We start from the raw sequence: 16,433 nt of genomic DNA, 5'->3' as shown, positions 1-16,433 counted from the left end.
ACTACTCCATAACACCAGTTGATTGATATGCTTCAATCATGCTCTTTGCATCATTTGGACTCTTTCGTGTGTTTGAATTTGAATAGTTTTAATTGTGAACTTTAAATTTGCAATATTCGTGAATTGTGCCAACTTTGATGTTAAGTTCGAATTTATTATGTGTGCAAATATCTAGTTGAAATGTAGTCCATACACACAAGCTTAGAAAACTTGGCAAAGAGTTTTTTTTAGGGAGTTAAGTTTTAGGGGTTCGGCTAGGAACCATTTGTTTTAGCTGAGCAAATATAAGAAGTGAAAGTGTAAGGTGCAGTTTGAGGGGTTTAATTTTAAGGAATCGTCTAGAGATGCGCTGACTTTTTTGAAGTGTTTTCTTCTGTTGAATGTCTCAAGGTGCATGCTTTGTACTCCAATTTAATATAATATCATGTTGAGATGTTGTAGGGATATAGCCGATGTCATTGCATTAGGGGTCCTTTTTTGAGAGCAGTCTCATTGCACTGATCGAAAAACAAAATATACTACGTAGCGATGTCGCTGTGCACGGCAAAATAACCACCAGACGCCAGGAACGAAAAGGATATGTCCTCTTAATTTCAACCAGGTCATCATGGCGCGGCTACACGTATCTTGTTAAGAAGGAAAGAAACAACGACGAAATAAATAAAGAAAAAAGAAAAAGGAAAGAAACGCATAGGGTAAAGTCGGATTACTGGACCCAGTGAGCGACCCACGCGGTTTCCAGTTGTCATGCAGCCAATCGGGCGCAACGTCGCGTTCCTCGGTAAATAGCTAGGTCGACGCCACGCACCCTGCATTCTTGCATCCACCATCGTGTGTCTCCATTCTCCTTCCCGGCAATGGATCTCATGGATCCCTTCACCTCCGAGCTTCTTTCTGGCCCTCCTATCCCCGTCGCCTTATCAGCCAACAGCGCCGACACGGCGGACATCGACGACTACCTCCGCGCCATCAATGCTCTTCCTGCGCTTCGAGCCGCCGACCACTACTCCGAGGCGGCCTTGGAGGAGCCCGTACCATCCCTGCTCCTGGAGACCGCCGTCCCGGTCTCCGATGCCACTGAATCCAACAACTCGGCCACGCGTCCGCAGCTCTCCGACTACGACGCCGACATTGACTTCAACCTCCGCAAGCTGGAGATGAACGTCGAGGAGCCGCCGAGGCCAGACTACCTGAAGACGGTGCAGGGAGATCGGATGAGCCCGTCCATGCGCGCCAACCTTGTTATCTGGATGGACGGGCTTACTCGGTACTACGGCCTGGCCCCCGGCACGCTTCACCGCGCCGTCTCCTACGTCGACCGCGTGCTATCAGCGCGAACCTTGCCTACGACTAACATGGAGTATGAGCTCCATCTCCTGGGCGCCACGGCCGCCTTCACCGCCGCCAAATATGAGGAGCGGGACACCATATTCAAGGTGGACGCCGCGAAAATTGCCAACGACTGTGGGTTCGCCACGAGCAAGGAGGTGATCGACGTGGAGTGCAAGATGTTGGCGGTGCTCCGGTACGAGCTCAGCGAACCAACGGCCTACACCTTTGTGGACCACTTCACCAGGTACAGTAATGGAGAGAGCGACCTGGAGGTTCAGAAGTTGGCGCATCAGCTCGCCGAACAATCGCTCGTCCACTACAGATGCCTGCGGTTCATGCCATCGGCCGTGGCGGCGTCGGCGGTCTTTCTGGCAAGGCTGATCTTGAACCCAATGGCGAGCCAGGTTCGAAAGTGGAATAGGGAATTCACGGAGCTGACAGGGTACAAGCCCACGGACCTCATCCTTGGCATTGAGTCGCTGTACATGATGAATCCTGATCCTCGCTTTGCGGTCTTGTCAGCTTTTTTGCAAGACGAACAAGAATTGTAATGGGAGATTTAGGGGCGGAGAGCCAGTTGCATGATTGAATCCTTAATTGTTAAATAATGATGTTCAGGTGTATAATTGGCAAGCTCCCTTTGAATTGTGGAATTATATGCCCTATGCCGACGGCTACCAGATTCAATATTTCAATTGTACGAAATTGTCAAAGAGTAATTTAGGTTGCCCATTTTTTCGCATACAAAAATCTAGAAGTTAACCTATAAGTTTAGTTTTGATTGTGCATAGTATGATGATGCTTCGGGTTATGTATGGAGTCGTCGTCTGATGGCTTGTTGAATTTTGAGAGCTGCCATGAGAGTGAAGATAGATACCTAGCTAGTAAAATGCTTCCTGTATTCGAGAAAAGTAAAAGGCTTCCCAAGGCAGAAATGCCTAACGGAATTCGAACTCCATGGAGCCCTTTATTTGAAAACTTTAATTCAAAATATTAAGTTTCAAAAATCTCTCAAAAACAAAATACGCATCCATATGGATGATGTATACTACTCGTCTGCGAAGATTCATGAGGAAGTACTGTTTTATGCAAGCTACATAAAAAAATAACAAGTCACATATTTCTAGCGCATGTACTATTCCCTATAAAATTACATGATTTGGGTTTTTTTGTACTGGCCACATAAAAACGTATTTCATGATGAAATCCACACACATCCAGTATGCATCAATAAATACTTGTGTACTTTCATTTTTTTTAAACTTCAAAAGTTCATTCTTGAATGTTTGAAAAATTTAGGCTTCATGGAGGCCGAGAGCAAAAAATCAATTCTCTTCCCAAGGTTCCTTTGGACAAAATAGTGAGAACATAAAGACACCGAATCGAAGTGAGGTGGGATTCTACCCAAAAAAGGGTGCCGTGAAATGACCTAGCAGCAAGCCCACACAGAGCTTCTGAATTTGCATGATAGGTGATTTTTTTTCGATAAAGGACTTTTCATTGAATAGATATATCGAGGTGATACAATCGTATCGAAAGAAAGCTCGGCCTCTGCATATCTAGATGCACACAACCAAAAAGTCCAGAGCACCCTAAAAATAAAACGATTCGATACAATGTCAATCAATGAATCGTGTCCAGCCTACGGAGCGGTAGATCCTATCTGTAAATCACACCGTCATCCATGGGGGTAGAAAACCTTCCTGGCCGTACGCTCCAGCCATGTAGACACCATCATAAAAAGGTCCCTGTCCTCCGGCTTCTGCAGGATAGACCAAGTACGGAGCCATCGTGTACAAACATGAATAACCTGCATAGGAGATGAGACACATTTATTGTTAAAAACCACATCATTCCTGGTAAGCCATATTGCCCAGCATAAGGCCGCCGTTCCCACAAGAATATGTGCATAAAATTGTTTATTCATACCCTGAAACCAGTTGCCAAACATATTCCGTGCACTACGTGGTGGGTAAAATTCGAAGCTAATTGGACAATAGCCCAAACTGCTCGAGCGAACTTGCACTCAAAAAAATAAGTGTTTGATAGACTCGTCATGTTGGAAAAGACCCATGTCTTGGAACCATGCCAGTTTCGTCGTGCATGATAGGTGAAATATGGTGCTTGCACGGAAAGAACCTAATGGGACTTAATCTACCGAGTCAATAAGCATAGTAATGTATCTTCTGAAGCAATAGGTTTTCCCTACTATTTTAACCGTTAAAAAGGAATCATTTGTACTATATTTCATAGGATTCCAGTATCCACTCTAACCTCTTGGAGAAATCATGTGTTTTACCTATGATGCAATCAAACGAATGCTACTCATGGCGGATTAGAATGGGCTTGAAATTCCAGTCATGTGTTTTCCCTATTCATACGTGTTGCAATTATGTGAATCTAAGTGTCCCTTAAACGTAAAAGATATTTATTACATACATACAAAATAGTTTTTAAAAATGTCTAAGAATAGTCTCTTTTTCACTTCATATTTGCCGTCAAGTGACTGCCATTAGTGTTTTTAGGAGAATATTATTATTTAGGCCATTTAAACAATTTACTCAATATTTTACTATTTTGAACATTAAATACCCTTTTGACATGACACAAACATAAGAAAATGCTATGGCATAGTTATATAATTTTATTAAATGCTGCAAATATCATCCCGATCTTTTTGTTCTTGATATTTTGGGGGTGGGAGATAAGGAGAAGAGGAGAGGACTATTTTCTGGATCACCTTTGTGATTCTTTCAAAGTAAGATGGAAGGTCTATGAAACATTTCCTTAGGCTTCCTTATATCATTAATGATCTATTAGTGTGAAATTGCCGAAAAATGCTATATACTAAACTAACTGAGTTTGCCGCTTCCCTACAATTGGCTATAAATGTGAATCAATGAATGACCAGTACTAATCAAAGTTATTCATATTGATACGCAAAACTCACTAAAAGTTGTTTTCTTCTATTGAATGTCTCAAGGTGCTTTGTAGGTGCAATTTAATACAATATCAAGTTGAGATGTTGTAGACATAGCTGATGTCATTGCCTTGGGATCCTCCTTTGAGAGCACTTGTCATTGCCATACTTTTGATACACTTCCCCACAATAGGGGTCCTAATTGCACTGATAAAAAGAAGATCGTAGCATTGTTGGTGTACACAGCAAAATAACCACTGCACGCCGAGAACCGAACAAGATATGTCCTCTTGAATTTCGGCCACGTCATCATGGTGCCGAGATCGCCCGTTGTTCAACACAGAAAAAATAGATCACCCATTGTTGTTTCTTGTATGATACAATCAAACAAATTCAATTCATGTAGGATGCCAATTGGCATGAAATTTTGATTATGTGTTTTTCCTATTCATACGTGTTTGCATTTCTGTGAGTCAAGTGAAAGGATCGATATGGTTGACTAGAGGGGGGGGGGGGTGAATAGGCAACTAACAATTTTTAGCTTTTCTTTAGCAATTTAAACTTTGCATCAAAATAGGTTGTCTAGACATGCAACTAGATGAGCAACCTATATGATGCAACAAGAATAGGAACACAAGCAAGCAAGATATATGAAACAAATAAGCTACACAAGTAAAGGCATGAGATAACCAAAAGTGGAGACGGTGGAGACGAGGATGTGTTGCCGAAATTCCTTCCCTTTGAGAGGAAGTACGTCTCCGTTGGAGCGGTGTGGAGGCACAATGCTCCCCAAGAAGCCACTAGGGCCACCGTAATCTCCTCATGCCCTCACACAATGCGAGATGCCATGATTCCACTATTGGTGCCCTTGGATGCGGCGACCGAAACTTTACAAACGAGGTTGGGGCAATCTCCATAACTCAATTGGAGGCTCCCAACGACACCACGAAGCTTCACCATAATGGACTATGGCTTCGCGGTGACCTCAACCGCCTAGGATGCTCAAACACCCAAGAGTAACAAGATCCGCAAGGGATTAGTAGGGGGAATCAAATATCTCTCGATGGAAGTGTAGATCGGGGCCTTCTCAACCACTCCCGAGTAAATCAACAAGTTTGGTTGGCTAGGGAGTGAGATCGGGCAAAAATGGAGCTTGGAGCAATAATGGAGCTTTAATGATGGAAGAGGTGAGTCAATGGGGAAGAAGGAGACCCTTTATATAGTGTGTGGAAAAGATCCAACCGTTACCCACCTACCAGCCCGCGGCCAGCAGTACTACCGCGCATGGCCAGCGGTACTACCGCAAGGCCGCGCGGTAGTACTACTTGCAACCAAGCGGTACTACCGCACGGTAGTGCGGTACTACCGTACCAACCTACGGTACTGCCGCGACCCCCAGCCAGGGAAACAGACGCAAGCTGGGGCGGTACTTCCGCCCGCGCGGTACTACCGCGCCATCAGGGCGGTACTACCGTGAGGCAAAAAGTCCCGATAGGGGGGAGGGGAACTTCCGTGCATACTTCCGCAGAAGAACGGAAGTAGCAAAAACTCGACACAGTAGTACTGCCGAGGGGCGGTACTACTGCCTGACCGCCTAGCGCGGTACTACCGCACGGCGAAAGCGGTACTACCGCGGCAGGTGCGGATGTAAAAAATTACATCCGCTCCTACTACCGCAACCGGGCGGCACTAGCCGGGTGGGGCAGCGGTAGTAAGGCTCCGGGGGAGCGCTACTACCGTGAGCACCAGAGGTACTACCGTGCCACTGCGCGGTACTACCGTGGATGCCCACGGTACTACCGTGGATCCTGGAGCGGTACTACCGCAACCACACAAGCAGTCAGTCAACTATGGCAGGAAAACGGAGGAAGCTCCAAGGAAGAAGGAGGGGATAAAAGGAGACGTGTACGTGATGATTCCACCCAAACCTTTCCAACGCGGACCCCCTCTTAATAGTACGGCTTTCCTACGACTCAAATCCACCAAAAAGAAACGTAGAAAAGACGCCGTCTTCGTCAGTCTTCGAGGGGCATCCAATCGTCTTGTGCCTAGCAGAGAATAGTCTGGAAAGCTCATGGCACACGATTAGTCCGCAAATGCATTGTCATCAATCACCAAAACACTTAGGGATAAATATGACCTTACAATCTCCCCCTTTTTGGTGGATTGATGACAATACGGGATTTGCACAAAGACAATAATATTAAGTAAATGCAAACCCCTCCTCTCTATAATATAGACGGGCTCCCCCTAGATGTGTGCTACCTAGATGAGTGCTTTGAACTGCACGGCACACGAATACTAGGATCAAAGCTCCCCCTATATTATAGAGACAAGGCATATCTATCACTAGACGAGATATACCATACATAAGTTAACTACGATAGATAAAGTGCATATGTCTTACACCATATGGAGGAAAGGTCTCGGAAGCACAAAACGAACTAAAGCAAACGAGGTCCAAATGACAAAGCAAACAAACACACCAAACACAATGCAAATCCCTACACTCTCTCCCCCTTTGGCATCGAGACGCCAAAAAGGTAGAGAGGACACCTACAGACACGGGGTGGCTCAGGCAGAGAAGTCGTCCCACTGCTCCTCGTGCTCCTCGTTAGACTCAGCGGCGGGGATAGTCTCCTCCATGTCATCCTCTGAACTGGTCCACTTGTAGCCCTACTTAGACATCCAGGCAGCCTCAGGAGTGATGACGTCCTCAGACCTGCCAGACACATCCTCTCCATAGAGCCTCATCACCTTCTTGTCACGGCGGTGACTCTCCTTGCCAGACACGTGAGCCCTGTACTGTCCCTTCGCCTGCATGCAGAAGAGAGTCTTCATCTTGTTCTTCAGCTTCTTGGCCCATGATGGCTCAGAGGAAGAAGTGGTGGACCTGGTAGCACGGTCCTCAACAGCACGGTCCTCAGTAGCCTCCCCCTGACCAGCAGCCCTCCTAGCAGAAGATGCCTCAGCACGAGTAGTGGTGTTGGCCCAGTTGGGCTTGACGCGGAGGCTGATGGACTCATGGCGAATCCAGTCTGGAGCAAGGAACTCATCACCTGGATACGTCTTCTCCCAAGTGGAGGAGAGCAGCAGAAACAGGTACGGTCCATAGATAGGTACCTTGCGAGTGAACACCGCAAACCGAAGCTCACACCACATGATGTGAGAGACATCAAGCGGTTGAGTCTGAGAAGAACGTGCCTCTGCACACAAGAGCAACATGTCCATTAGATATGCATGAACCTTGTCCTTGTCGCCAATGCGTGGGAACAGAATGTTGCGGAAGATGCGATGCATGATATCCAGAAAGGAGTTCAACACCCAAGATGACTTCCCATTGGGGAGTACCTTCTCAACAAGGAAGGGCTGAAGCTGGTTCTTGTTGGCAGACTCAGAGTTGGCATGGGGGCGGACGCCAACGGGGGTGTGAAGCCCGTCATCAGGAATGTGCAGCAGATCCATGAACTCTTTCCATGTAGCAGACAGCTGACGCCCATTGGTCATCCAAGTCATCCTCCGCTCCTCCCCGGGATGAAAGTACACTGAGGCAAAGAACTGACAGATAAGCTCAGGGTCATAGTCAAGGTGAAAGGAGATCACCGGCTCAATAGCAAACTGCTCCACCAAGTCCAGAGCCTCTCCAAAATAGTCACGAAACTTGTCTTTCCGCAGGTGATGCATGTCTATCCACTTAACATCCACGTAGGTATTCTGCTTGTTCTTGATCACATCCAGATAGATGAGAGCCTGTTGCTTGGTCCAGAACAACTCGGTGCCACTGAGAATAGCCCGAGGATTCACATAGGGATTGATCTTTCGGCGCTCGACATACTCAGTGGTTGAAATCTCGTCCATGCCCTTAGCTGGTTCCTTGTGCTTGCTGGCAGTGGTCTTGACATTGCGCTTGGGGGCATTGGAGCCCTTTGGAGCTTCATCTTGGGGGTTGCGCAGACGCTTGGAGCCAGTGTCACGACTGGGATTGGAACGGCGAGAGCCACCACCTGAGACACAGAACGCAAAAACACCCACAACGGCCAAGAGAAATTAATGCAAAGACCACAACAAAGCAAGTGAAACAAGTAGAAGGCACACATGATACATGCCTAGAGAGAGATTTGATCCCTACGGTAGTACTGCCAAGAGCTGCGGAGCTAAGAGAGTAGTACGGCTCTTAGACGCGATAGTACCGTGCAAGATCACGGTAGTACCGGGTGTAGGAGCGGTAGTACGACCTTAGCGCCGCGGCCGGCGCGGTAGTACCGCGTCTGCAGAGCGGTAGTACCGCACGGTACGGTAGTACCGCACCTGACGGGCGGTAGTACCGCAGGAGCGGTAGTACCACACATCGGGCACGGTAGTACCGCACCGCGTCAGATCTGAACTGGTTCAAATATGAGAAAGCCCGCGAAAACACGGCAGTACTACGGTTGGAAAAACTACCACAAGACAGCATATCAAGTATGTTTCCTACGCATTACGACTCTCCTACATCCTACTCTTGCATAGATTTGACCTAAAATCTCAAGAACAACAAGTTTCTCCCCAAAAGCCTAGAAGCAAGAAAACAGCCAAGAAAGAGAGGGATTTGGGGAAAAACCTTGGTCCATGGCAAGAGGAAGTGGTGGGGAACGATTCCACCGGTCGGAATCCGAGGAGAGTGGCCGGAGACGGAGATCCGGCAAGGGCCTCCGGCGCCGTTCTTGAGAGGGAGAGACGTGGAGAGAGAGACAATGAATGGGTATGGGGAGTTGGAACTCCCCTGCCCGAGTCATAACCCCCCACGCGCCCTTGACGGCACGGTAGTACCGTGCCCAGACACGGTAGTACCGCGTGGTGCGGTAGTACCATGCTGTGGCGCGGTAGTACCGTGCCTCCCAAGCGGTAGTACCGCGCCCAGACGCGGTAGTACCGTGGGCTCAAGAAGATGCACGTATCGAGCCCGAAAAACTGGATCTTTGCACAAAATAACTCCGGGCCAACACAACACCACAAGACCACGCAACACACAAAACCAGAAAGGCACACGACAAACGAACCAACCACGAGACACCACCTCTCCAAAAGAGAGGGCGGTGGCCGTAGCCACCTATGTTTGAGTCAATTGGTATGGCACCGCGAAGAATTATCCTTGGGTCCATGACCAAAACTCGTCTTTGAAGCACAAGTACCATCAAAAATGGCTAATGTGAAAGACTAGATTGATTTATGCATAATGGGGGGAGGGAGAGTTCATTGAGAGAACATCACTCCCCCTATGTCCATGCCTACATCTAAATAGGACAACACGTTGAGTATGGTGGGGTGTGCAAGGGTTCACGCAACATTGCTCGAATCGATGATATTTAGCTCATGCCTTAACTCGCGAAATCTTGCTTCATCCAAGGGCTTCGTGAAGATATCTGCAAGGTTATCATGAGTGTTGACGTAGTTGAGCTCGATCTCTCCTCGCCTAATGTGATCCCGGATGAAGTGATACCGGATCTCAATATGCTTCGTCTTGAAGTGTTGCACCGGGTTGAGAGAGATCTTGATGGCACTTTCATTGTCACACCAAAGAGGCACTTTGTCACAAGTGACACCATAATCCTTTAGAGTTTGCCTCATCCATAAGAGTTGTGCACAACAACTACCGGCCGCAACATACTCCGCTTCGGTGGACGAGAGAGACACACAACTTTGCTTTTTGGAAGACCAACTTACCAAAGAGCAACCAAAGAATTGGCACCCTCCGGACGTGGACTTCCTATCCACTTTGTCTCCCGCCCAATCGGAATCCGAGTACCCTACAAGCTTGAAGTTTGATCCTCTTGGGTACCATAAGCCAAAGTTTGGGGTATGAGCCAAATATCGAAAGATTCGTTTGATCGCCACATAGTGACTTTCCTTAGGTGCGGCTTGAAACCGTGCACAAATTCCCACAGTCAACATGATGTCCGGTCTAGATGCACAAAGGTAAAGCAAGGATCCAATCATGGAACGATATATCTTTTGATCCACCACTTTACCATTGGGATCTAAGTCAAGTTGGCACTTGGTGGGCATTGGAGTGGAAGCCGGCTTGACGTCACTTAGCTTGAATCTCTTGAGCATGTCTTGAGTGTATTTGGATGAGAAAAGTGCATATTACACCCCTCAACTCTAGCCCTAGTCTAATATACAACCTCCAACTCCAAAACCGTCTAATCTGCAACCTCCAACTCTTAAAACCGGCCAAAATTCAACCCTCCTCTCCCCTTGACCGGTTTTTGACCGGGTCTGACCCATTGACTGATGAACAGTAAATTTGAAAAAATGGAAAATTCAGAAAAATAAAAATAAAAAAATTGTAAATTCAAGAAATAGTTGGGAACAAAATTTTAAAAATAATTTCGACTTTTCCACCGTGTGAACAGTAATTCAAAAAAAGTTCGAACTTTTGGAACGAAAATTTTCCCTCGGTCACTGTTCATGCAGTGAAAAAATGATTTTCCTGATTTTTTTTTACTTTTTTGAATACTGTTCATGCTGTTTACAGTAATTCAAAAAAAATCCCGGTGAATTTTGTTTCCAATTTATTACCTCCGGGTACATGTAAAAAAACTGAATTTTTTATATTGTTCACCGGTGAAAAGTCGAATTTATTTTTTAAAAATTCTATTCCCAATTTTTTTTGAAATACTATTCATCTGGAGGCAAAAAATGCTTTCTAAAATTTTATTTTTCTGAATTTTCATTTTTTTTCCGAACTTACTTTTCATCAATCAATGGGTCAAACCCGGTCAAAACCGGTCAAGGGGAGGGGAGGGTTGAATTTTGGCCGGTTTTAAGAGTTGGAGGTTGCAGATTTGATGGTTTTGGAGTTGGGGGTTGTATATTAGACTAGGGCTAGAGCTGAGGGGTGTAATATGCACTTCTCTCTATTTGGATTGATTGATGAAGGTTCCTTCTCTTCTTTGCTTCACTTCGAACCCTAGAAAGAACTTCAACTCTCCCATGGAGGACATCTCGAACTTTGAGGTCATGAGAGCGGCAAATTCCTCATTGAAAGCTTTGTTAGGAGAACCAAAGATAATATCATCAACATATAATTGGCACACAAACAACTCCCCTTTGACCTTCTTAGTAAAAAGAGGTCGATTATCCCAACTTCAAAGCCACGGTCTTGTAACAACTCGGTAAGGTGGTCATACCACGCACGTGAGGCTTGTTTAAGGCCATAGAGTGCCTTATCGAGTTGATACACATGATCGGGAAAGTAGGGATCCTCAAACCCGGGGGGTTGCTTGACGTACACCAATTCATTAATGGGACCATTAAGAAAAGCACTCTTCACATCCATTTGATGTAACTTAAAGTTATGATCAGAAGCATATGCAATCAACATGTGAATGGATTCAAGACGAGCAACGGGAGCAAAGGTTTCACCGTAGTCGATACCATCGACTTGGGAGTAGCCTTGTGCTACCAAACGAGCCTTGTTGCGAATGATAATCCCATGGGCATCTTGCTTGTTCTTGAATATCCACTTGGTTCCAATGACATTGTGGTTCCCCGTTGGCCTTGGTACCAATCTCCACACTTTGTTGCGCTCGAAGTTGTTGAGTTCTTCGTGCATGGCATTGAGCCAATCCGGATCTTCTAGCGCCTCATAGACCTTGTGGGATTCCACACAAGAGTCAAACGCGTGATGCTCACAATAATTTGCTAATTGTCTACGAGTGCTTACCCCCTTTCTTAAGCTTCCAAGCACATTCGTCATGAGATGATCCTTGGTGGAGAGCTTGGAAGCAACCTTGGTGGCACGACGCTCTAATTCCTCCTCGGTGGTGAGTTGAGGAGCGGTTACTTGATCATCTTGAGCGTCGTCATGAACTTATTCTTGATCTTGAACTTGCTCGGGGGAGAGAACTTTACCTTGGGCATCACTTGGTGTGTCCACACCGTCTTGAGTATGATCTAGCCCTTGGTCTTGTTCATGAGGTTGAGGGCCTTCACTTTGTTCTTCGGTAGCGTGTGGGCCTTGGGTTGGTGATGGATCCACTTGAGTGGAGCATTGTCCTTCTCCTTCGGCCACAAGGGGTTCCTCAATGGGTAGGATGAAACCAACACCCATTCTTCTTATGGCTTGAGGAGGAATTTCATCACCTACATCACAAGTGCCACTTTGCTCCACTTGGGAGCCATTATTCTCATCAAACTCCACGTTACACGTCTCCTCAATAAGTCCCGTGGATTTATTGAGGACACGGTAAGCACGAGAGTTTGTAGCATAACCAACAAATATGCCCTCATAAGCTCTAGCCTCGAATTTAGACAACCGAACACCTTTCTTGAGAATGAAACACTTACACCCGAATACCTGGAAGTACTTGAGGTTGGGCTTGTTACCGGTGAGTATCTCATATGGAGTCTTGTTCAAGCCCTTGCGGAGGTAGAGCCGATTGGATGCATGACACGCGGTGTTGATGGCTTCGGCCCAAAAGTTGTACGGAGACTTGAACTCCGCCATCATGGTCCTTGCCGCATCCATCAACGTCCGGTTCTTCCTCTCCGCAACACCATTTTGTTGAGGGATGTATGGTGCGGAATATTGATGCTTGATTCCCTCATCACTAAGAAATTCATCCAAGGTGTAGTTCTTGAACTCGGTGCCGTTGTCACTTCTTATTGTCAAGATCTTTGCATTGTGTTGATGTTGTGCTTCATTTGCAAAGTCAATGACGGTTTGTTGGGTCTCGCTCTTCCTCTTGAAGAAATACACCCACGTGTACCTTGAGTAGTCATCCACAATCACCAAAAAATACTTCCTACCTCCAAGACTATCGAAGGATGGAGGCCCAAAGAGATCCATGTGAAGGAGCTCCAAAGGCCTCTTTGAATAAATGATAGTCGAGGGAGGGTGAGCCTTCTCATGTAGCTTTCCTTCGATACAGGAACTGCAAGCACGATCTTTAGCAAAACTAACATTCGTTAGTCCACGGATATGGTCCCCCTTTAGGATACTTTGCAAAGATCTCATATTGACATGGGCTAAACGGCGATGCCAAAGCCATCCCACATCAACTTTACCCATTAGGCATGTCGCGGTCTTAGTGGGTCGCTCCGAAAAGTTAATCACATATAGACCGATCTCGACATGCCCAACGAAGGCTACTTTAAGAGTCTTGCTCCACAAGAGGGCCACGGTATCGATATCAAAGAAAGTGGCAAAGCCCATGATTGCAAGTTGACGAATGGAAAGTAAATTGTATGCAAGGGACTCAACAAGCATGACCTTCTCGATCGTGAGATCATGAGAGATGACAACCTTGCAAGTCCCAATACCTTAGAAGATGAGGCGTCACCCCACTCGACATTGGTGGGCATAGATGGAACCTTGTGCACGTCCACCACCAAGTCCTTGCATCCGGTCATATGATTTGTAGCTCCACTATCGAGCAACCATGATCCACCACCGGAAGCAAACACCTACAAGAGATCAATGCTTGGTTTTAGGTACCCATTTTGTAATGGGTCCTTTGATGTTAGTAACAAGGGTCTTAGGAACCCAAAATAGACCATTCAATGTACTCATGAAGAGAACCAACAAATTTGGCATAAACATGCCCATCACTAGCATGGCACAACACATAAGAAGGATTAAAATCGCCGGCTTTGTTGGGTGAGGTGACATTGCCCTTCTTGACTTTGTTCTTCTTCTTCTCCTCGGGGACACTCTCTCCCGCCCTCACAAAGGTTTGCATGAGGGGAGGAGGTCGTTTGGTCTTGTCATTCTTCTTCTTGTTCTTGGAGTCGGGGACGTACCCAACCCCTTCCTTCGCCACACCTCCCTTTCGGTTGATCAAGAGATCATTGAGGTTCTTCTTGCCTTGTATGCAAGTCGCAAGGCCTCTCTCAAGTTGCTCCTTCAACTTAGCATTTTCTTCAACAAGATGTATGTGCTCACAACACGGGTTAGTAGCATTTGCATTATCAATTAAAACCATATGAGGAAAAGTTGCTTTCTCCTTAGTTAGCTTCACTTGGAGTTGATCATGAGACTCCTTGAGACTAGCATGAATACCCTTCAAGGCCTTGTGGGCCTTGTCAAGTATATCAAACTCCTCTTTGAGTCTAGCAAGATCAACCCCGAGTTTGGCCTTCTCGGAATTTAGCACACGAGAAACAACGAGGGCATGATCATAATCTTTCTCTAACTTAGCATGATCAATGTTGTATGACTCCTAAAGAGCCAAACGAAGACCACACTCTTCCTCAAGAGCATTGGAAAGATCCGAAATCTCATCGGCATAGTCATGACTATGCCCTTCCATCTTCGAGATGGTGTCTTCGTGAGCCTCGATCATGTCATTGGCCTCACCAAGTTGTTCCAAGAGAGCAACAAAGTGCTTCTTGGATTTTCCCTTGAGTTTACCCATAAAGGCCTCAAACTCGTTAGCCTCCACATTAGCTCCCTCAACTTCATTAATGCTATCCGTTGGGGAAGGATGATTAATGATGGTAGTTTTGATGTTGGAGGTTACCTTATTGGTGGCTTTAGCCATGAGGCACTTGGCGGTGATGCTCTCATTGGGTGAGTCGAAGAGAGACACTCGTGACGTTGTTGCAATGGCGACGGAGGCCATGGCAACCGACTCATCATCTTCATCATCCTCATTGTACTCTTCTTGCACAACCAAGGCCTTGGGAGGAGTCTTCTTGGTGAAGTTGTTCTTGTTGGGGAACGACTTGGCCTTGTCCTTTCGGATGAGTTTGCCACCATTGTCTTCTCTCTTCTCATATGGGCATTCCACAACGAAATGACTTACGTTGCCGCAATTGTAGCAAGTCCTTACACGTTGCTTGTCCCTTGTGCCACTCGAGTTGTTTTTGCTAAAGTTGGGCCTCGAGTTTTTCTTGCCCCAAAATTGCCTTGAAGCAAGTGCCATATGTTCATGATATGCATACTTCGTATCTTCGGGGTTGCTCTCCTCTTCTTCCTCTTCTTCTTCTTCCACGGTGAGCTTGGCCTTCAATGCAAGGTTAGGCTTCTTTTCCCGTTGAGAACGGAGTACCGCATTGTCGGCGGTCTTGTCCAAAATGTTCATGGCCACAAACTCATCCAACACTTTGCTTGAGGTCAAAGTGTGGAAGTCCGGTCTTTTACGAATGACGGAGGACATGGCCTTGTGGTAGGGCATCATCACCTTGAGGAATTTGCGCTTGATCCAATTGTCATTCGTGTCCTTGCTCCCGTGATCTCGTAGTGAGACCGCGAGTTTGGTGACACTCCGATAGAGCTCACGAGGTTCTTCATCTTCCTTCATTGCAAACTCATCGGCCTCATCTTGTACCACTTCATAGTTGGAGCGTTGAATGCTTGCGCTTCCCCGGTAGAGAGACACGACACAATGCCATGCATCTTTGGCCAAGGCGAAGGGACGAAGATGAGGTAGGTCTTCGGGTGGAATTGCATCTTGAATGATGAAGAGAGCATTCTCATTGAATTGATTGTCCGCGGCTTCTCGAGGAGTGAAGTTGCTTGGATCATGTGGATAGAAACCTTCTTCAATGATTCTCCAAAGGTTAGTGTTCACATGATTTAAATGACGTTTAAAGCGGTAAACCCAAGAATCAAAATCCTCATTTTTCACAATCTTAGGGGGAGGACCGGCATGATTCAAATGAGTGGAAGGAACCGGTCCACCATAAACAAGTGGTGGTTCCACATGGGCAAAGATGCCGGTGCCATTCTTGCCACTAGAAGAAGGAGCCTTTTCACTACTAGCTTCCCCCTTTTCAGGGATAGCATCCGACACCTTGTTGGTGGGATCCCCCACTTTCAACGGTGCGGTAGATAGTTTAAGCCCCTCAAGAAATTTAGTAAACATGCTTTCAACTTCGGTCGTCATGGAGGTTTTCAATGTCTCCAAGGCTACATTGAACTCCTCACGAGAGACTGAAGTTCCCCCATCGCCCGTAGACGAGATAGGATTCACACCGGAGTGTTCCTCCGCTCCGTCTACGGTATCAACCATACTCTTCGGACGGTAAAGTCCTTAATAAAGAGACGAGGCTCTGATACCAATTGAAAGGATCGATATGGTTGACTAGAGGGGGGTGAATAGGCAACTAACAATTTTTAGCTTTTGTTTAGCAATTTAAACTTTGCATCAAAATAGGTTGTCTAGACATGCAACTAGATGAGCAACCTATATGA

The 16,433-nt window shown here is 46.3% G+C and overlaps 1 protein-coding gene across 1 annotated transcript; it reads left to right on the top strand.

Moving 5' to 3' along the window:
• The first annotated feature begins 857 nt into the window (after nt 1-857).
• Nucleotides 858-8,098, top strand: LOC147965364 (putative cyclin-F2-1). Its single transcript, XM_087530429.1, has 3 exons — nt 858-1,867; nt 6,294-6,340; nt 7,962-8,098. The coding sequence occupies exons 1-3, from the start codon at nt 858-860 to the stop codon at nt 8,096-8,098; spliced, it is 1,194 nt and encodes a 397-aa protein (XP_087386555.1).
• Nucleotides 8,099-16,433: the final 8,335 nt, after the last annotated feature.

The sequence above is a fragment of the Triticum urartu genome, chromosome 6A (genome assembly GCF_056163025.1).
Source record: "Triticum urartu cultivar PI428250 chromosome 6A, HENAU_Tu73, whole genome shotgun sequence".
Lineage (NCBI taxonomy): Eukaryota > Viridiplantae > Streptophyta > Magnoliopsida > Poales > Poaceae > Triticum > Triticum urartu.
The sequence above is the reverse complement of the archived record's forward strand: the minus strand, read 5'-3'. Positions and strand labels throughout refer to the sequence as shown.

What these genes read in the sequence shown, in the direction of transcription:
- LOC147965364 (XM_087530429.1), top strand. Translation starts at nt 858, where the DNA reads ATGGATCTCATGGATCCCTTCACCTCCGAGCTTCTTTCTGGCCCTCCT. An exon ending in TTGTCAGCTTTTTTGCAAGA is followed by an intron (nt 1,868 to 6,293) that starts CGAACAAGAATT and finishes GCATCCAATCGT; the next exon opens with CTTGTGCCTAGCAGAGAATA. An exon ending in AAGCTCATGGCACACGATTA is followed by an intron (nt 6,341 to 7,961) that starts GTCCGCAAATGC and finishes ACATCCACGTAG; the next exon opens with GTATTCTGCTTGTTCTTGAT.